The sequence below is a fragment of the Bemisia tabaci genome, chromosome 1, assembly GCF_918797505.1.
Source record: "Bemisia tabaci chromosome 1, PGI_BMITA_v3".
NCBI lineage: Eukaryota > Metazoa > Arthropoda > Insecta > Hemiptera > Aleyrodidae > Bemisia > Bemisia tabaci.
In genome coordinates, this window is record NC_092793.1 from 84,726,253 (window position 1) to 84,747,342 (window position 21,090).

General features: G+C 39.1%; 2 protein-coding genes across 2 annotated transcripts in view; one reads left to right on the plus strand and one right to left on the minus strand.

Moving 5' to 3' along the window:
* The window catches only part of Gpdh1 (Glycerol-3-phosphate dehydrogenase 1), an 84,000-nt gene extending 73,317 nt beyond the window's left edge, over positions 1–10,683 (plus strand). The window contains exons 7-8 of the mRNA XM_019059552.2: positions 3,527–3,619; positions 8,716–10,683. Coding sequence (XP_018915097.1) covers positions 3,527–3,619; positions 8,716–8,728 — 106 coding nt within the window. The 3' untranslated portion in view covers positions 8,729–10,683. The remainder of the gene's footprint in view (positions 1–3,526; positions 3,620–8,715) is intronic.
* Positions 10,684–16,935: 6,252 nt separating this feature from the next.
* Positions 16,936–21,090, minus strand: part of LOC109042667 (arginine-hydroxylase NDUFAF5, mitochondrial) — a 30,192-nt gene continuing 26,037 nt past the window's right edge. Inside the window, exon 3 of the mRNA XM_019059555.2 lies at positions 16,936–18,478. Within this exon, the coding sequence (XP_018915100.2) occupies positions 18,198–18,478 (281 nt within the window). The 3' untranslated portion in view covers positions 16,936–18,197. The remainder of the gene's footprint in view (positions 18,479–21,090) is intronic.

The window sequence follows — 21,090 nt, forward strand, 5'->3', positions numbered from 1 at the left end:
ACTTTCGCTTGACTTAGATTTTTAATTTACAATGTTCCCACCATAAACCAAATCCTGCACTGCACGTACTTTAATTACAAATGAAACCATTAACATGTTTCGTACCCACCTGTCGAGTTTGAGTGTGTATATCGACCAGGTGGAGAAACGACTCTGTAGCTTGAGAGATCCTATGAATCTCTATCGGTGCTTTAAGGTTTCATAATTTCACCCGTCAGGATTTCAGGAACTTTGGTGCCTTATATAGATAGGTGTACAACATCCTTGATAGTCTCGGCTGGCTGAGCATCAGTCAGTCAGTTTTTTAAGCTATAGCTCCATAAATTTATTTGAACCAAGAACCCTTCAATTGCAGGAACAAAATAAGACACTTCTGATGTCTGTAGCAGTGACCTGGGAAGTGAACAAGGATGGAGAGATAAACATTTTTTCTAACCCGACTAGGCGATTTTTTTATGCATATCTTCAGACAACAATAGCTTTTTCGGCAATAACTATCATAACATTCTCATTACTCGCTGAGACTGGATTTCTAAGTTAAGGATGAAATGAGGAACTTGTTGATAACAGAGATTATTTTGTAAAAGAGTGTTTAAAGCTGATCGCTTGTTAACAAAGGTCAAAATAGAGAAATTGCAGGTATCTGGAATGGGATGGATTGCGTGTTTAAGTGGAAACTGAATAAGAGGATGACCTTGGTTCATGAATTAGCCAATTATTGGAGGAGATATGAAAAAATGATCTAATCTGCCAAAATACTTGTGTTTAAATGGGAAATGCTGTCATGTGATGTCTCTGGGCAGTGCATTTTCTCTTTTATAAATCTACTTTAATACTTTTTCTCAACTCAGAAAAAAATTTCAAGAAACACTGCAAAATCAGCTCTTCAAGCACTTTCACATGAAGCGATAAAACATTTGCTTGTAAACTCTCCTTTGACTTTTTTATTGTAATTAAGAACTTCGCAAATAAGGTATCTTCCTTGTCTTGTAAATACAGAAATGTAGTGTAACCCAGTTCCATTGCTTTGTTGTCATAGTTGGGACGACAAGTCCTTTTCCCTTCACAAAAGATCTCAATTGCTCAAAAATTGAGGTACAGTCTTAGAATTTTGTAATTTGTTCTCGACCCCCCCCCCCCCCCCGATATTAATTTTTCTGGGTCATGTGATTTTGCACAAAAAAAGAAGAAAAAAAACATGACGATCTCTATAACACTCATGACTGATGTGGGCGCCTATCAGAGGGGTGGTTGTACCATACGGTGGAGCAAAGAACTCCTCCTTAAGGGACACTGGAAAAAAAGTATGACAATCTCAAGTATACTCCTGGATGATTTTGGCGCCAACCAGATGAGTAGTTGTGACAGCACCGGCCAGAGGTATGGTTGATTAAACCAAGTTTTCGGCTGACTTGACTGTACCTCTGGATGGTGCCGTAACCACTCTAGCTGGTACAATAAGGTGGAGCAAAAAACACTTTTTCGAAATCCCTTGACGGCTATATCAGAAAAGTTGCCTCTCACAATAAAAATGGACCCGTCTTTCTTCTTTTTCTGAAATTCTAACTTCTTCTGTTGGCAAGGTCCATCTAAAGTTTCGGATTCTACGAAAAAATCACGTTTTTCAACCTGTAAAACAGGCTAGCGCCGTTTGATTTCAACTTTACGTCTTGAAACTGACGAATCCCCATGATTTTGATACGCAAAGTTCATTTATAACCATTGCAACGTTGCCAATAATACGTGAATTGGAAACTCCTAAGTGCTCCAATTGTAAAATGTGTGATCCCAATAATTATTGAGATTTTTGACAATTTGATGATTTTTTTAAGGACGAAGCAGTCACGCTAAAACCCCGAAATTTTGAGATTATAGTCTCCGAACACACTACTTTTGATATAAATTGAACATTTTGCCGTGCAAGACGCGCAAGTATTTTTTAAAAATTTGGAAACTTGACCGAAAACGCTGTTTACGCGCAAATGGGGTACATTTCAGCGAGTCGACCGATTTTTTTAAGTTTGAAGGAATATCTGTATCATCGTAGAAACTCAAGATAGTGGACTTCTAATACGCTTCTTTTGATATAAATTACACATTTGAGCGTACAGGACGCGGAAGTATTTTTCAAAAATTCGGAAATTTTATCGAAAACGCCGTTTTTGAAGCAAAGATATTATTCGACAACAAAGATAACTATTATTTTTTGCTAAAACTATGTTGTTAGACATCGACTACCTTAGGCTCGTACGAAGCTGGGAATATTTCCCGAAATTAAAAAAAAAAATCAATTTTCTGCGAAATATATCTTTGCTTCTAAACAGCGTTTTCGATCCAACTTCCGAATTTTTACAAAAAGTACTTCCACGTCCTGTACGCTTAAATGTTTAATTTATATCAAAAGTAGCGTATTAGGAGTAAACTATCTTGAGTTTTTACGACGATATTGATATTCCTTCAAACTTATAAAAATCAGTCGACTCGCTGAAATGTATTCCATTTACGCCTAAACAGCGTTTTCGGTCAAGCTTCCGAATTTTGAAAAATATTTGCGCGTCTTGCACGGCAAAATGTTCAATTGATATCTAGGCTATATTCTCAAATTTTCGGGGTTCTAGCGTGACTGCTTCGTCCATTAAAAAAATCAACAAATTGTCAAAAATCTCAATAATTATTGGGATCACACATTTTACAATTGTGCGATGCGGGAGCACTTAAGAGTTTCCAATTTACGTATTATTGGCAACGTTGCAATGGCCATAAATGAACTTTGCGTATCAAAATCATGGGGATTTGTCAGTTTCAAGACGTAGAGTTGAAATCAAACGGCGCTAGCCCCTTTTTTAGGTGGAAAATTTTTTCATAGAATTCGAAACTTTAGATGGACCTTGCCAACAGAAGAAGTTAGAATTTCAGAAAAAGAAGAAAGACAGGTCCATTTATATTGTGAGAGGCAACTTTTCTGATATAGCCGTCAAGGGATTTCGAAAAAGTGTTTTTTGCTCCACCTTATTGTACCAGCTAGAGTGGTTACGGCACCATCCAGAGGTACAGTCAAGTCAGCCGAAAACTTGGTTTAATCAACCATACCTCTGGCCGGTGCTGTCACAACTACTCATCTGGTTGGCGCCAAAATCATCCAGGAGTATACTTGAGATTGTCATACTTTTTTTCCAGTGTCCCTTAAGGAGGAGTTCTAAGGACCCTAGAAACCAAGCTGCACTTCTCTGACTCGGCACAGGATCAGACTATCCGACCTTGATTTGAACAGTCCCAGACAAGAATTCCTTAAATTTTAATAATTTTCTACAGAGTAAAAATACTGAAGAGACTTACGCTTCAATTTTTTGTGGTTCTTCATATCAAGTAGTATGAAGAAGTATCAAGATTAAATGCTTTCAACTTGTTTGCTTTATAACAACTAAGGTAACGCAGTGGTATGTCGGGAACGATTTATGATAAATTTATTTTTTTAACAATTAGTTTTGATCATCGCTGTATCTGTAAAATTAAAAATATCTTTCAGATTCCCACTTTTCACCGCTGTACACAGAATTTGTGCTGGTGAACTAAAAGCAACTGAGTTGATTGGGCAGATAAAAAATCATCCAGAACACATGTAAGTAACTGTTTGAATATCCTAATTTTATTTCTGCAGATCGCTCTCAAATATTAAGGTAGTTAGCATACTTGCTGTGAACCCGCTCAGGAAAAATTGAAAATTGAGCTTTTGCAAACCAAAAAAATCCATCACCTGTGAAGGGCACATTGTTGCTTTGTTCTTGATTGAAACAAGCAAAAAGTTGCCTTCGTTGCCCAAATTTCAGATGCCTCGAGGCATGCATTCTTACCTTACATGACACATCAAATCGCCAGAAAATGCGATTAGCCGTAGCTGCGGTTTGCCAAACCTGAGCATGTGGCTATACTAAAGGGAAAAAAGAGTGTCTGTGGACTATTAGCAGGAAAACTGTTCTGATCACATACAATGAGCTCAAATTTGTGTACGTGTCCCAATTTTCTGATGCCTAATGGCACCCCATTTGTATCTTACTTGGCACGTCCAATCGCACGAATACGCCTAATTTTAGGCTAATTTTAAGGATTTTGTCGATTTTCTCCTTCCTATAGTTTCTAAAAATGTCAATTCCAGTTTGTACAGTTTTTAGTACTATATGTACAAATACCGAATGTCGAGTTTTTAAGTTATGAGAAATATGCATTCACAGTTTTCAAAGTTGTGCATTTAGATGGCCATACAGCAAATAGCGTATGGTCAAGAAATTTATCATAGAGCAAATCTTCCTCTAAAAAATGAGCTTAAGAGATTTGAATTTGAAGCTAATGTCAAATGTTACACAGTGAGCTTAAAAAAAGACCACATCTGCTGCTCTTACTGAGAACTTTTTCTACGTAAAAAATTAACTACTTAGCTAGTGTAAAAGAGGTAGAGCAATTGATATAAATCAAATTATAATTACTATTAAATTTTTTCTATGATTTTTCGAGGAATATAAATATTTGGTCTTACAAAGTAGAAAATAAGATACAAATCCATCCATCCATCCACTAGGGTAGGTGGGGGTAAGAGTACGCATTTTTTGGTTTTTCCGGTATTTTCGTGACCGAATCGACTTTTAAGGCGGGAGAAGTGGTCAGGCACCTACTGCAAGCCCTCGCGCACAAATGCCCTGCGTTGTCCGAATTTAGAAATCAAATCCATGGCCGTGACGAATTTTATAAAAAAATTTGAAAATGTGAATTGAAATGAATTTGAAAAATTTCACCTGCGTACTTTCGCAAAGCACGCAGGTGAAATTTTTCTTTTAAAAACATCTCCTGGGCTCCAAATCGCTGTTAAATCCCGGAAAACGACCGACACTGGTCTCAAAGGGTGCCAATAGTGCCTAACCACTTTTACTGAGAAAAAAAAAATAATTCAGTCTCAGCAAGTTCCCAAAAAATTTTCGAAGTCAATTTTTTTTAAACAGGAAAATAAAAAAGTGTTATTACCCAAATTGAACAAAGGAACATAAAAATTTACTGAGATACTTAGTAAGTTGCCTATATCTTCTATTTCGAAGTTCCTATACCCCCCTCCCCCACTACACCCCACTTTTGGGCGCGTACTTTTGCCCCATTCTGGCTGCGTACTCTTGCCCCTTTTGTAAACATTGGACAACATAAACTAAAACTTCGAGCCCAAGGCGCTAGGTGTGAAAACAACCACGGATTATTAAAGCCAACACTATAACATTTTGATACAGTGTCTGTCAGATTTTCTCCATCAACTATTTTACTCACAAATGACAATACAAATACTAAAAAAATCGTTCTTTTTCGCATGAAAAGTGAACTTGCCTCATAATTCCATCAAAACACATCCACTTAGCACAAAATTTCGTCAACAAGTGAAACTCAATGTTGCCAACAACCAACTCCTGGTGCCATCATAAATTCAAACAAAGCGCGCGAAAAAAGTGCAGTGCGTACTTTTACCCCGTGCGTACTCTTACCCCCACCTACCCTATATCCATCCATCCATTCATACATCCACTATAAACTAAAATCCTACTTCCAGCTCCTTCGTAACGGGTAATCACCGCAACCGCTGCATGGATCTCGGTGCGGTTTTTTCGATGGTGTGCGCCGTGCGCTCGCGGAGGTCAGCCACTAATTTTTTTTGCGCTCTGAGCCCCCTTGCCGCTGCTAGGGCGGAAAGAAAATTCTAGGGGACCGCAAATCGGAGTGGGGCAGTGGCGGGAAAATATGAATTTATTGGAATCTTCCGTCGTCGTCGTTATGGTTATGCGTTCATCTCGAACTCTTTTTTTATGAAGTCACTTTCGTGACTCTGTTTAACCCTTTCTCATTTATAAAATTGTAATGATGCTATGCCTACCTATGGCCTAATCTGTGAATACTATGCCTAAATAAATACTAATGCCAAAGCGAAAGACTAATTTGGGTAGACGGACTTTTAATTGTTGTAAGGTTAGAAAAATTAGAAAGATAAGATTAATTGCTGTAAGGTTAAAAAAATTAGAAATATAAAATTAGATCGACAAGTTAGCGACGCGTTTACTTCGGGCGCAAGAGATGAAGAAGATGCCTTTGATAATAAATAAAAAAGAATCGCAAAACTGAATTCTGTGTTGATTTTGAAAGGGATGGGGTTCAAGTATGATTCGATTCTGCAACGCATCGTTTGGTCACTATCGGTACAATGGCTCTAGAATGTGAATTCTGTGGTGCTTTTAAATGGAAAGAGGAAAGCCGGACATGTGTTGCAGTGAAAGTAAGGTCTCTCTTGCTTTACTGAAAGAACCTCCACAGCCATTAAAGGGTTTGTTAGTAGGTGATGACAGTTCTCCTAAAAATTCTATGAGTTCTTTGCAGAAGTTCAACTCAGCTTTCCTGATGACATCGTTTGGGACCGATCATGAAATTCGAGGTAGTTCTTTTTCCCCGACTAAGTTCAAGGACAGATTTATCATTCAATTGGTTCTCTCCTTTCGATGAAAATTAAAGCCAGTAATTTTCTCCAAATTTATTCTATGGGAGATGAAGATAAAGAAGTCGATAGGCGTTGCCAAATTGTAGGTGGTTTAAACGAAAATTTAACTTTACAGTACAAAGGATGTTCCATGAGCAAAACCACCTCATGTGAACATTTAAAACTGCTTTGGAGAGGATGCCAAATGAAAAATATAAGATATCGTAATCCATCCAGGTCGCGCGCTCTCTGGTCAACATCCGCGTAGATTTAATGCACCATTTGTCAATAAAATTGCGGCTTTGGTCACAGGATTAGAATCAGGGACACGTGACATCATTTTGCATGCTCGAGACAACAAATTGAAAATAGTACCAGAAACTCAAAAACATTACGATGCCTTGCAATACCCGCTGATTTTCTGGTGAGGGCAAGAGGGTTACCATTTCGAAAATTTGCTGATTGATCCCAAGTCTCAAAAGCCTCGCGGGTAGAAAGTGTCTTGCAAGGATTTTTACTCTTATCATATAATAGTCTGGTGAGATTTTTTAAATTTACTTCTTCGTTTTTGGCATCCATCTCATCAGTCTATCACTGATATGATTGTTAAAATGGAGTCAGAGCAATTACGTTATATTCTGTTAAATCAAAAGAAATTGAGATGTGAAAATTATGCTCATTTGAAGGGCGCAATACTAAACGATCCAAACGTCGATCCCAATAATTTGGGACAGGCGACTATTTTACCCGCGACCCATGTAAGTAGGCCAAGGTACCTTTACGAATACACTTAAGATTGCTTTGCATACGTTCGTTGAGAGGGCCGTCCGGCCCTTTTTGTATGACCTGTACTTGCAATCCAGGCTGGAAAGAAATAACAGATGAACTGATGCCTAATCCGCGAATTCCAATGATAGACATAATCTAACAGCACGAGCGTTTCACTTAAAAGTTAAGAAACTTCTTTATCATTTCATTTGCATTTCGTTACACCAAACTGTAGTCAAATCTGTCGGTCCAGAATACTGATTTAGGCAATCAGTAACGAAATTAAAGGCTGGGAACCCAAACAAACTTTACCAGACCGTTCGACAGGCTTTATTTTCAAAATTGTGGTAGATTGCCAGTAACAGAGGGTATAATGTAGGGCTTATGATTTGTCATGTTTCAAGGACTCCACGCAGTTCGCAATCAAGGTTTTGGTCCATTTTCAGTCTAAAATAGTTGACAAAAGAAACATGGTCTCAGTTTGCCCCATCATTAACATAGGAGGTTGTGGGATTGAAATGAAAACGTCAAGTGCGTTTTTCTCAAATCAGGGTACCTCGTATAAACGCCCCTATACGGACAAACTCTTCAATTTATTGAAACAACATACAAGCTGCGTGCGAATTGCGTGTCATTGCTAATAGCCTGTGACATATAGACAACTTTTTAAATTGACGCATCTCAACACACAATCAACCAAGTGCTCCAGGCTAGGCCCGGGGGCAGCAGCTTTGCCCCTTGTGTGAATTTCCCTCTTCCATCCTTTTTCTGCCCATCGTTTCGTTTCTCTCAACCTCTGTCTTCATTTATTCTTTCCTCACACAATAACTTTCACTTTTTCCAATTCCAAATTTACTGCTATGAGCCTGGGCCCCAGTGCTGCAGTGCCCTAGGTAAATTCGGTCCTAGGAGTTTTCACTGTTTCGTGGTCCACCTACCTCTCGATTCAGCCGTGGAAAAGCTAATTTTCCCTCGAAGATAAAGAAATTTTAGTGTTTAGTAAACAGATAAAACACAAAAAGAAGCATTTTGTCAGTTTTCTTTCACATCTGCAATCCAGTCAGAATTCCAGAAACGCCGGCTTCTGTGAAATTTGTTTTTGTCAAAATTCAGCTAACAATCTAACCTCTAAAAAGCCGCCGTGGATACCAGGCTGATCAAAACAATCTAAAAAAAAATAGTTTTTGAGCTTCTATCAGATAAATACACTAATGACCAAAATATGAAAAAAAAATTGGAGTTGGTTGTGCAACAGTTCCTGGATGATTTCGCGAGGAATGACTCTATTTTGAATATCCTGCCTACAGCCCACCAGGTCATGATTCGGTGTTGGGCTGTATTCAGTTCATGAGAAGTTAATTCATTTGCTTCTACACTTCTTCAGAGATTTGTACTGTTTCACTACATTTTGTCAGTAATTTATTTTTAATTCGCTCCTTATATTTTTTCAGGGTGAAATACTGAATTCGTTACAAGGAGTTTATACTTTCATCGCCGAACGTAGAAAATGAACTAAAGTTGAACCTTTTTACCGATTTCACCTTTTTCATTCATATGATTCCTGTCCGTCAATTTTCTTGAGCGTTGCTTTTCAGCAACCTCTCACACACACGTTGATGTTGAATAGCCTATGAGTTAGTATTCGACCATATATTTCTCTGATGCGTTTATTTTTGCCTTATTTTCAATTAAGTCCTCTTTATCTAAATTGAGATATTAGGTTGAGCTACATCGTCATTTTCCAAATCTATTTTGTAAGCAATGAAATGAGGACAAGTTGTTTTCAGTGGACTTTGAGCTTTCAACATTTTGAAGGACTTGAATGGACCATTTCTATTCTCAATGGTTTCCTCTCCCCTTCAAACATTTTATTAACATTCCGTGTTTTGATAATGCATCATCATATTCAGTGAAATCAAGAACTTCAGTGGAAGTTAGTCTCGGTTTGATTTCTGTTCTTAATTTTTTTTTTAAATCAAAATTTAACTTTATTTTGTTGGCCATATTAGTATTAAAATAATTGATGTAGCAAACTCTTTTGAGTCATGCTAATGATGCTGTGATTGCTTTTGTGTCAATTTCTCACTTCGATGTTTCAGCTCATTGTAGGTATAGTTTTCCAAAGAGTATCAATTTATTCTGTTGGCATTATTTGTTGTTGCTTCTCTAACAGTTCTTGCACCAGGAAAGCCCCACATGGTTAACTTTATGATTCAGGGAGATTCAAGGAGGTCTTTAATGTAGCGTCACAAAAAGACAATGTATGCAAACCTCAAGTACAATTCAAGGGTTTAACTTTCTAATCACACCCTAGCAAGTTACTTTAATGATTTGCCACTGTAGAGAATATAAAATAAGAAGGAACAATCCTAAGATTTCTGCAAACTTCAAGGAAGGTTAAGTCTACCCTAAAGTTTGCAAAATCGGAAAGATTTTTCCCCAAATATTTAGCAATGTTCGTAGTGGCAAATCATTTTAACACTTGTCAAGGGTTTATTTCTAAAGATATATCGCAAAATGTCAGTAGAATGTAAATGGGAAGTAAACATTGTCCTTTTTAAAATGCCATGTTCAAGGCCTTAATCACAGCATCCCTGAGTTGCAATGTAAACCATACACGGCCTTCTTAAGGAAAGGAGCTTTTTAAGAGTGACTATGAATACGACCCTGCCACATTCTTCACTAATCTTCAACTTTCCAAATTTTTTTTCCACTCCTAAAATGAAGTCTTGTTTATGTCAATCATGCCACAGCTTTTTGTCTTTTAAGGAAAGAAAATTTAAGTACTCTCAATGACAAAAAGATACTCACTCATGCATCCACTGAATCAATGATATGTCATGCAGCTTCTAAAAGTTAAGATACGTGATAAGTTAGCATCATATCAAGTAAAAACAAAATTTAGCCGGGCACTGAATGCTTTGGTTAAATGGAAAATCCTGTAGGTATCCACTTATTCAAAGTAAATTTATCGTATCAAACTTTTTATATCCTCGAATACTGTCCTCAGTTTTGCAGTTTTTCATTCATTCATGCATGCAAGTCTACTGTTTCTGGCCCAAAAAATCACCAACAGACTGTATTTACTAATTTTTGAGTTCTGGGTTTCTCTGTTTTGAAACTATATTGTTTCATGGCATGTACAAGTGAAAACGTTGCTTAAATTTTTGATCCCTGGATAATTTAAAATTTTTGTCATCCGACAGCATGAGATTGGATCGTCGAGGTATTGTGGTAACTTATATCTATGTATCCCTCAGCCTAAACGTTGCTTAAATTTTTGATCCCTGGATAATTTAAAATTTGTGTCATCCGACAGCATAAGATTGGATCGTCGAGGTATTGTGGTAACTTATATCTATGTATCCCTCAGCCTAAACTGGACAAATCATTTTGAAATAAAACGAATTTAAATCAGATTGTTTTATATTTGTTTATCACTCCTCTTGCCTCCAAAAACCAAATTCAAAATCGGCCAAATCGTCGAAATATTTTCATGGTTGATGGAGGATCAATTCCGGAGTCCAGAACACTGACGATTCTTGAAATGGAATTAATTAGGGCGGAGGAGGGGGTTAAGTTAAACTTTAAACTGGCAAATGATTTGTCTTAAGGAGATCATATCGGTCTCAAAATTTAGAAAGAATTATCATTTTTCAGCTGACTTTAGCGAAAATGGTCCATTTTGACATTTTCATCCATCGTCGCCTTGTTGGTGTAGTTCAAATTTCCAATTTTTTAAATTCTGAGTTGCAGCGTTTAGAGGATTGGGCAATAAATAACAAAACTATTTTTTTTCACGAAAGAAGACTGTCTAAGCTTTAAAATGAGCCCAAGTTCATCCTGCGGAAACAATGTAGATAGGACTTACGATTTTTCAAACTTGATTCGGTGCGTCGGGACCTGGCATGTTCCAAATTCTAAGCTCACCCATGCCCCTAAACAGGACACGAGTCGCAAGGTTTTGCATTTCTTTACTTCTTCAAGTAATCCCTTTGGAAAATTAATAAAACCCTATCGAAACCTTGAGGCCCATGAATGTTACAGAACAAGTCTCGGATGACGCTTACAGCATCTACTTTGAAAAATCATGACTGCTCCAAATTGATTCTCTGGGACAGACTTGGATTTTCTTAGAAGCTTCCTCCTTTTTTCTTGATAACAACTGTTAGGTGTTAAGTCACGGCACAAAATCTGAAATATTAATCATAATATATAATATTTTATCATTATTATATATTAATATAATTTCCATTGATGTAACTTGAAAATTCATAATAACCTCTAAAGGACGACGGACCGGTCTTATGGGAAAAGTGGGCCCGGTTAAATCGGCTGGCGTTTTGATATGTTGTAGGTCTTAACCTATTGATCAAAAGTGTCAATGGGCATTTCTCCCTATCTCGAAGTTTTACCCCCCATTTTGGGGGTCAAAGTTGCCAATTCGGCGTATAATTGGCAGTTTTGACACCCGGGTTTATTGGTCGCCTATGAGATTCTTTGATGGTTTCTTGAGTCTTTTGTATCCTCTGAATAGGCTAGAGACCATCCGAACTCAAAAACTGACAATTTTGCCTTATGGGTAGGGGGGGGGGGGGGTGTTCACGCCACCGATTTCAGAGTCGGCGAGCCGCATTAAACCGATTCTTTCGCCATGTTTTGGAGAATTTTTTATGCAAATGATAGCGACTGCATCTAGAAAGGTCGACTAAGATGCGGCTCAGAATAAACCCCCGGGCGGGAGGCGGGGGGGGTGCGACCGAACTCGAGCAGCGTAACTGGCTTGCGCGGGTCGGATCAAACCGATCCTTCTATTATGTTTTGGAGAACTTTTTTGCAAATGACTCAGGCTGCTTCTTGAAAGGTCTACTAAGATGCAGCTCAAAATATACCCCCCCCCCCCCCGGGGAGAGGGGGAAGGCGAAAACTGGGCCGAAAAGCCGACCGAACTCGGGCAGCGAAACTAGCTCTCGCGAGTTGCATCAAACCGATGATTTTGTCATGTTTTGGAGTTTTTTTTTTTTATCCCAATGAAACAGACAGCATTTCGGAAGGTCGTTTGAGATGGAGCACGGAATATGCTGTATGAGAAAGGAGGCTTCTCAATCCGCACCCTCCCTCGCAATGGGATCTCTCAGCATAGGTCAGTGTGGCACTGACACTAGTATAGTGGCATTTTTTACCACCACCATCACTCATACATAATTCCGAGGGTCGTTTTAGCTGACACGCATTTCCGACTGAGCCCAATATTTCTGTAAGCGAAAGCTAATGGTGCAGATGATTCCTACGGCTGAGACGTATATAACGTCGGTTGATTTCAGAAATATATCATCTAGGTGATTTTTTAAATGAAATCGCACATTACTATCGAGCATTAAACAGTTTTGTAGAATGTCAAGAAAGGCGAGGAAGAAAGCAAAGCATTCGCAAAAAGGCAATATATGCAATGCAATCAGTTCTGAAGGTATTTGACGAGTTCTGGGTTTTTCATTCTTTCTACTGGAGCTCCATAAGTAATGGATCAAATCCTGAAAGCTCTCAGTGCAGAAAGAGAAGCGAGCTCGCTGAGATTTTTTTACGTAATCAGAAAATCTAAGAAAAAAACAAGGTCATGTACTTCTTCTTTTTAATTTTTTTTCTTTTCAAAAGCAAATAACCCCTCCCCTCGTCGAAATTCTGAAATGCATCAGGATATGCTGAAAATTGAATGATGCGTTAAATGTTATGCAGCTTTAATCGTCCTAGCCACGTTAAAAAGTGTCACTTTACTAGTGTCAGTGCCACACTGACCTATGCTGAGAGATCCTATTGCGAGGGAGGCTGCGGATTGAGAAGCCTCCTTTCTCATACAGCATATTCCGTGCTCCATCTCAAACGACCTTCCGAAATGCTGTCTGTTTCATTGGGATAAAAAAAAAAAAACTCCAAAACATGACAAAATCATCGGTTTGATGCAACTCGCGAGAGCTAGTTTCGCTGCCCGAGTTCGGTCGGCTTTTCGGCCCAGTTTTCGCCTTCCCCCTCTCCCCGGGAGGGGGGGGGGGTATATTTTGAGCTGCATCTTAGTAGACCTTTCAAGAAGCAGCCTGAGTCATTTGCAAAAAAGTTCTCCAAAACATAATAGAAGGATCGGTTTGATCCGACCCGCGCAAGCCAGTTACGCTGCTCGAGTTCGGTCGCACCCCCCCGCCTCCCGCCGGGGGGTTTATTCTGAGCCGCATCTTAGTCGACCTTTCTAGATGCAGTCGCAATCATTTGCATAAAAAATTCTCCAAAACATGGCGAAAGAATCGGTTTAATGCGGCTCGCCGACTCTGAAATCGGTGGCGTGAACACCACCCCCCCCCCCCCTACCCATAAGGCAAAATTGTCAGTTTTTGAGTTCGGATGGTCTCTAGCCTATTCAGAGGATACAAAAGACTCAAGAAACCATCAAAGAATCTCATAGGCGACCAATAAACCCGGGTGTCAAAACTGCCAATTATACGCCGAATTGGCAACTTTGACCCCCAAAATGGGGGGTAAAACTTCGAGATAGGGAGAAATGCCCATTGACACTTTTGATCAATAGGTTAAGACCTACAACATATCAAAACGCCAGCCGATTTAACCGGGCCCACTTTTCCCATAAGACCGGTCCGTCGTCCTTTTGGACATTCATCATTTCTCCAAAGCGAACCATCGCGCATCGCGGATATACATATGTTTTTCAATTATTGAAACTTTGAACCCCCTATAGCCGTTCTACAATATTCAATTTTTCTGATTTTATCTATTTTTATAGGATGATTTTGTTTAGAAATGGCCTGCAGAAGTATTTAAATGCAAAATCTCGTGACTCATGGTTGGTAAGGGAGCATGCGTGAGCTTAGGATTCAGAACAAACCAGGTCCCTACGCACCGCATCAACTTTGAAAAATCATAACTCCTGCCCAAATTGTTTCTCCAGGATGAACTTGGGCTCGTTTAAAAACTTAGGCAGTCAGTTGTTATAGGAGAACTAGGGCGTCAGGGCTGCAGCCTGATTATTGAAATGTTTTGTTTGTCGGATCGACATAGATGACATAGGTTAAAAGGCGGAGCGTGATTGATCGGCAATGTCTTAACGCTGCTTTATCGTGCCTTTGTCAGGTGGAATGATCGACATACTGTCGGAAACTTAAGAGGTGCTGTTAGCTTGTCGATCATTCCACCTGACAAAGGCACGATAAAGCAGCGATGAGACATAGCCGACCAATCACGCTCCGCCTTTCAACCTATGTCATCTATGTCATCCCGACAAACAAGAAATTTCAATAATCGCCCCGCTGGATTAATCGTAGGGGCAAAGTGGGCCTGTGCCCACAGCGGCAAATTTTCGGGGGCGGCAGAAATCGAGAAACCAAAAAAAAAAAAAAAAAAAATGCCGCCCCTGAAAATTTGACCGGAAAAAATAACTTAAATTAGAGAGAAGAGGCCGTCCATAACATTACGTCACTCGCCTGGGGTGGACGGGGGGGGGGGGGGGGTTCAAGAAATCGGACAAATAGGTGACGTAATTTATGGACGGCCCAAAAGGAAAAGGCAGTCTCGTCAGCAGGAGAAGGGCTGTGTCGTACAGCGGCACTACTTTTCTCCGTGAACGTCTACACTTTTGTTTTTGGGTTTAAAACATTGCAATTAGAGTTAACATCTTTAAAATCAAAGTCCGGATGTGATCCAAATCGCATATCACGAAAAAAGTCAAAAGCAAAGTTACAAAAGACGTTTATTCGTCGATGTATAGATATCGATATCGAACGCGGGTGGGATCACCTTAATTTTACCTCACTTTTTTCAGTGTAGCCTCGCCAGTGGCTGCTCGTGTTGAGTTGTGAAACCCCCGTGTGGGAACCTGGTAAGGCAATCTAATTATACTTTTTCAATTACTTGTTTTTCATATTTTCAATACAATACAATAGACTAGTGTCAGTAGAGTGGTGCCTGACATCCCTTTACACAAATGAGTTTATTATTTAAGATCATCTAAAATTAAGTTCTTGATTAAACAATAAACCCTTAGTAAAACTTGGATTAAAAACTAAAAAAATTACAGCCTCATTTTTGGAAATTTTTAAGTAAAAAATGGGCTAAAATTGCATCTTACAGCGGTCAGATTTTCCAAATTTTTCGGTCGGGAGGGGGCGCCGCTGGCCGCTCCCCCTCCGGCCATCCCTCTGGGGCGGCAAATTTCCGCAAGTCAACAGCGGCAAAATCGTTAATCCAGCCCTGTAGGGCGTTATGCTCCCTGGGCGTAACGCAGCCCAACCCCCAGAGAGCACTTTGCGCTCTTTTAGGCCAGCGTCGACAAAAGAACGACCCAAAAAAAAATGAAAAGATTTTCATACCCGACTCTCATTTATCCAATCTCCTTCTGGCCGAGAGCGATTGGACTAATAAGAATCGGATGAAAAAATCGGCATTTATTTCAAACTTCACGCCAAGACTGAAACAAAATGGGACAAACGGAACGGAGAGTCTTGTCACTTTTGGATAGTCTGTAGCAAAGGAGCGTACCTTCGAATAACTTACCTTACTGACAGACCAAGATTGAACATTTCCCACTTGGTTATATTTTTGGCTAAATTTGAAATTCCCGCCATTTTACGGTGGTGAGAATTACAAACTTTGCCCCCCTTCTTAAGCTCTCTGGTTCACTCTTATAGAAAAAAAATGGGTCCTATTTTCAAATTCTGATTACAGCGGACTCATCTAGGGACTATTACCTATCGATAATTGCAAAAATTATGGAAATCGGCCCAGTAGAACGCTCAAACGAATTGTGACAAAAAAAAAACAAGATTTACATTGTTTAAAGGGGACAATTCGCAAATTTACCATGTAATATAAAAAAAACCTGGGGCATATTTTCAAAATCTGAATATCGCGAGCTCATCTAGGGACAAATGCCTGTCAAAAACAGTAAAAATCATGAAAATCGGCTCGGAAGAACGCTGGAACTGAGCGTTACCAGATATACAAATTTAGGAGGTCTTGGAGCTTATAGTAGTAATAGCTTTGTCATTTTCCGTGCAGCCCCCTCAACGCTGCAGCTCAGAGTGGAAAAAATTGGAAATCTGAACTACAACAACGAGGAAACGATGGATGAAAATGTCAAAATGGACCAACTTCGTTAAAGTTAGCTAAAAATTGGAACTTTTCTCTAAATTTAGAGACCAATATCATCTCCCTACTACGAACCTTTCACGAGTTATGCCAGTTTAAAGTTTTAACTTTTACTCCCTTCCCTGCCCCAATTTATTCGATTTCAAAAATCGTCAGTGCTTAGGACTCAGAAAGTGATCCTTTGTCAACCCTGGAAGTATTTCGAAGATTTGGCCGAGGTTGATAATGACCGATTTTGAATAAGGTACTTTAAAGAAGGTATTCAAAGTAGGCCAATATTTACCTAGATCAAATGACCTTTGTTAGGCGAATTTTTGCAAGTGGATTCAGTTCATTTTAGAGCCAAATTTCATAGAACTGCCATCTGACACAGAGTAGAGAGCTTTTAATGTCATTAAAAATGGCAAACTTACTTTTCATATGCAAGAGGAAATATTTTGGAAGAAATAGAAACATATTTTAAGGTCAATTTGGTGTTACTTACAAAGATTTGCAGCCAAAATTTACAAGGAATAGAATACAAATTTAATTACAAATTGATCGAATTTTATTAATCACAAGTTTATTTAGATCATTATTATTATTAGATCAAATTGTGAAGGCTTATTCTCGAAACATAACTCTTGACTTGAGTGCAAAAATCTTCGCAATGTAGGCAGACTTGGCTGAGAAATACCTGTGCCTCTTATTAAAGGCACAACAAGAACAAGTGGGTTGCATTTTGCAAAAAGGAACCAAGATCATTCCAATGTCACTAAGATTGTGCAACTTCTTTCACCTTGCAAATATAAACTGATCATCTAAAGCTAGGTTTACCTTTACTCCCATAAACTATGAATTCAATACGAAAATTACCTCCGTAAATTTAATTTTTTGCATGATTTCAGTAATTTTATTGCAAAGGATGTAAGTTGCACAATCCTAGCAACATTGGGGTGCCCTTGGTTCCTAGTTGCAAAATGCAATCCAAGTATGATGAACAGGTAGGATTTTTGCTCTAGAATGTGACCTCCATACTTTTCTCGACCATAATATGAAAGGTTCTACAGAAAGGCTACAATGCTCTTGGTGTGGACTCTACTGGGGAATTACGTTAGAATGCACATTTTGATCTCTCTAGTCTGCAAATAGGTGGGGGACTGGAACGGTTAAAAAAGTGGTAGCACCAATCTTAAAAGGCAGTATACTCAATTTCAAACTGTAAACAAACTGTAGATCATTAAAAATCTTAGTATGTGTTCTCAGTAAAAACTCTGTTTAACACCATACAAAGTTGTTGTCCTCAATCATTAAAAGGCAACTACTTTAAATACAAAGACGGAATAACATTGACTCGTACCATACTCGATTCATAGCACAATCTATTTGAAAAAATCTGATCTTGCCCATTGGAGGTAAAACTTTTGAGTATTACTTAATGTTGCATGTACCTAATAAAATTTCAGGCATGAGACTTAATTCCGCTATCTTTGATACCTAGGTTTTTGAACTTCATTGTGCTTTTAGGGTGACATCATACATTGCTCCTTCAAGAATAAAATTACGAGCAGTGGTAAAACCAACCAATTCGGTATACAGTAAGTAGCCTTTGCTAAGTTTCAGTCTTGATATTACTTTCAGTCTTGTATTTCTTTGCCTCAGCCTAGTAGCTACTATGCTACTGATACAACCGCACTGATAGAGGTTAATCGCTTCTGTGGAAAAAGTTGAGAAAAAGTTTTACAAAACCAAAAGAAAAATTACAAAATAAATCAGCAATATCATTTTTTTCGGTGTAATATGATTCTCAAGGCAGTTTTTTGTCTAATGAATCTTTTACAATGCCTTTTCTGTGAGCTATTTCATCTATTTTATGCAAATCTTTCAGAGAAAATTCGTACGATCCTCGCTGTAGTGGTTTGGGCTGCGATGCATCCGGTTTCCATCCAATCAAAAATATTAATTGAAAGGTTGCTTGAATTTTGCCTTCGTTACCGTAGAGAGTTTCGTAAATGCTTGCTGCGGCAAGCATTGTGTTTCGGCTTAGATGTAGATTCCGTCTTCTGGCTGCATTACTCTCACCCATTCCTGTAAATCAGGGGCAAGTAAGACAAATGTTTTATAAATTTAGCCTTTTTACTTATGGCCAAAGAATTGAAATCCGATGTCAATACATACCCTTCCAATTTGAAATATGCGAGAAACGGGGGACACCTCCCTCACCCCCCCCCCCCATGGGATTTTGGGGGCTGAAAATATTTTTATTGAAATCTTTGGAGTTGATTTACCCCTGCTAAATTTCGTCTCGAAGCTCAATTTTCGACCGTTTCCGAGAAAAAAGATAGTGGACGGGTGCTCTGAAACACCCGGTACGTTCCAATAAATATGACATTTTTATCCATTAACATCTTTGGTAATAAGTTGCAGGCTACATTCATTCTCTCGCAGAACTTCACCTTGCAGCACTTCCACTTCAGTCACAAAAATCATTCCAAAAAAGGTAGAAAATAAGATAAGTACCCTGTAAAATGAATGTGGTGTCTCAGCTAGCGGTAGGATATTCATAGGATATTGTAGGAACATTCGATGGCATATCCTATGAATAATAATGAATATCCTACCGAGTATCCTACGAATATCTTACGAATATTCTGATGATACGAGTCAGATAACCTATGAATATCCTTCAAATATTGTACCACCGAATATCCTACGATTATCTGAGCAAATCTCCTGTAGGTTTTACTTTGGAGTAACTAGAGCCGTACCTAGCATTTTTTGTCTACCAGCCTACCCCAAGTGGCAGTGATCGCGATAAATAGCGATTGAGTCGGTTGGTTGTCGCGATTATATCGGTGGCATTATATCGAGATATTATCGCATTAAATCGCGATATGTGGCGATTAAATCGCTAAAAATCGCAATTTTTAGTTCAATAAAATCGTGATCAATTTTTGTCAATAAAATCGAGATTAAATTGCCATTTATCGCGATTTTTATTTCAAAATTATCGCGATAAATTGTCGGGCGATATAAGCGCGATTTTGTCGCGATAAGATCGAGGATAATCGCTCAGATGTTCATGATCCTGGCGATTTTGCGATAAAATCGCAACATATAGCGATTTTTCCGTTGAGAATTGCTACTTGGGACATGTCTTCAGCCTCAACAGTAGCAAGGGGTAACATAACCTCACTTTCGGGACTTGCTTCGATACATTGAGTATAACTAATTTATCCGATGCGATTTTGGGGATGTACCAGATAGGAACGTACATTTGAGGATATAAAGAACTCATAATCGCGAGAAAATCCGGCAGAAACTGTCTGAAACTACCCAGAATCAGCCCTTGAAAATTGACTTTCCGTTCCTTACGGAAAATCTCATGTAAATCGAACCGACCGAATCCCGGTTAGGACACCAGGCCTAAAATCGCGATATATCTCGAAATAGGACGTCATCACTAAAACGGTCTATTGGAGTAATACCACCAATTTATTACTCCTCTCCGGAACATTCAAGAAATGTCTCGGTCCTTCGTCAACGGACGAACGATGACTGATTATGGTTTTTCTGGAACTCCCCTAATTTCATTCCAGGTGATGCGCAATGAAATTGAGGCCCTTCCTGCTCCCGCGCTCTTTTTTGGAGATAGGTATCTAAAACTGTCATGGACTGTCGGGAGAGTGGCGCAAGGCGACGAGAGGTAGTTGTTTTTGGAATTTTCGTTTTTTTTCAGTCAGTTGATGAGTAGCTGCCCGAGAGGCGTTCGTCGTCACAGAAAATTGCCGTGGAAAAAGGATTTACGGTGGCAGCGTAATGGATCGTCGCGCCGGCCGCGCTGCTTTGCGTGTAGGTTCCAGTAACGCCGCGTAACCGTATGTGAGCTGGGCACGAGGCTTCCTGGCTTTTATCGATGACGCCATTAAGAGTCAGTTAAGTCATTTTTTTTTATTGCGTCATTCGAAAGTAGTGAGTCGCCGAAGGTTACAGTTTTTTTACTAATTTTTTTTGTGACTGCAAACAGGAGAAAAGTTTATTTGAACGTGCCAAAAATTAGGGTGGCCTAAAACGGCGTATGAACGGCGTAGGTTTCGAATGCACACGTCACCATCAATATGGCGGAGTAGAAGAATACACGGCGGCGTCACGTTGGCGGTGTGTTTTTGTCAAAGACATAAAGACGGAGTGCTCGTATCTAAAAGCACGGGGAAAAAGTGAAGCCTGGTTTGGCGCTGGGTGCTTGTGTGAGTGTGTAAATGAGCGCGGGAATCCATGGCGGCAAACGGAAATTTGATTTGAACTTGTCCTCTTGATTTTTCCACATTTCTTCTTCGAAACGTATTTTAAATGCCTAAAACGAATATGTTAAGAAAGTTGGGACTGCGTCCTACTATAATACACCTACTTTTGCTCTGTACCAGGCAGTAATCTCAGATAAAGTTAGTTTTTCTTCTGCTCATGGTGGTTCTGCAGGTTCAAACAGGCCGTTACAGTTCTAGATGAACGTTACTCCCAAATGAAATTAATCGGTCGACGACGGACCAAAGCTAACCGAAAGTTAAAGAAATATGAGTGGGTAAGTGAATTTGGGCAAAAATCAACCTAAAATACTTTGTTTCCGCAATTTTATTTAGTTCCCGCCCTACATTAGTTCCCGCCCTACATTTGAATTTCAAACTTGTCCCGATTTCGCCGCC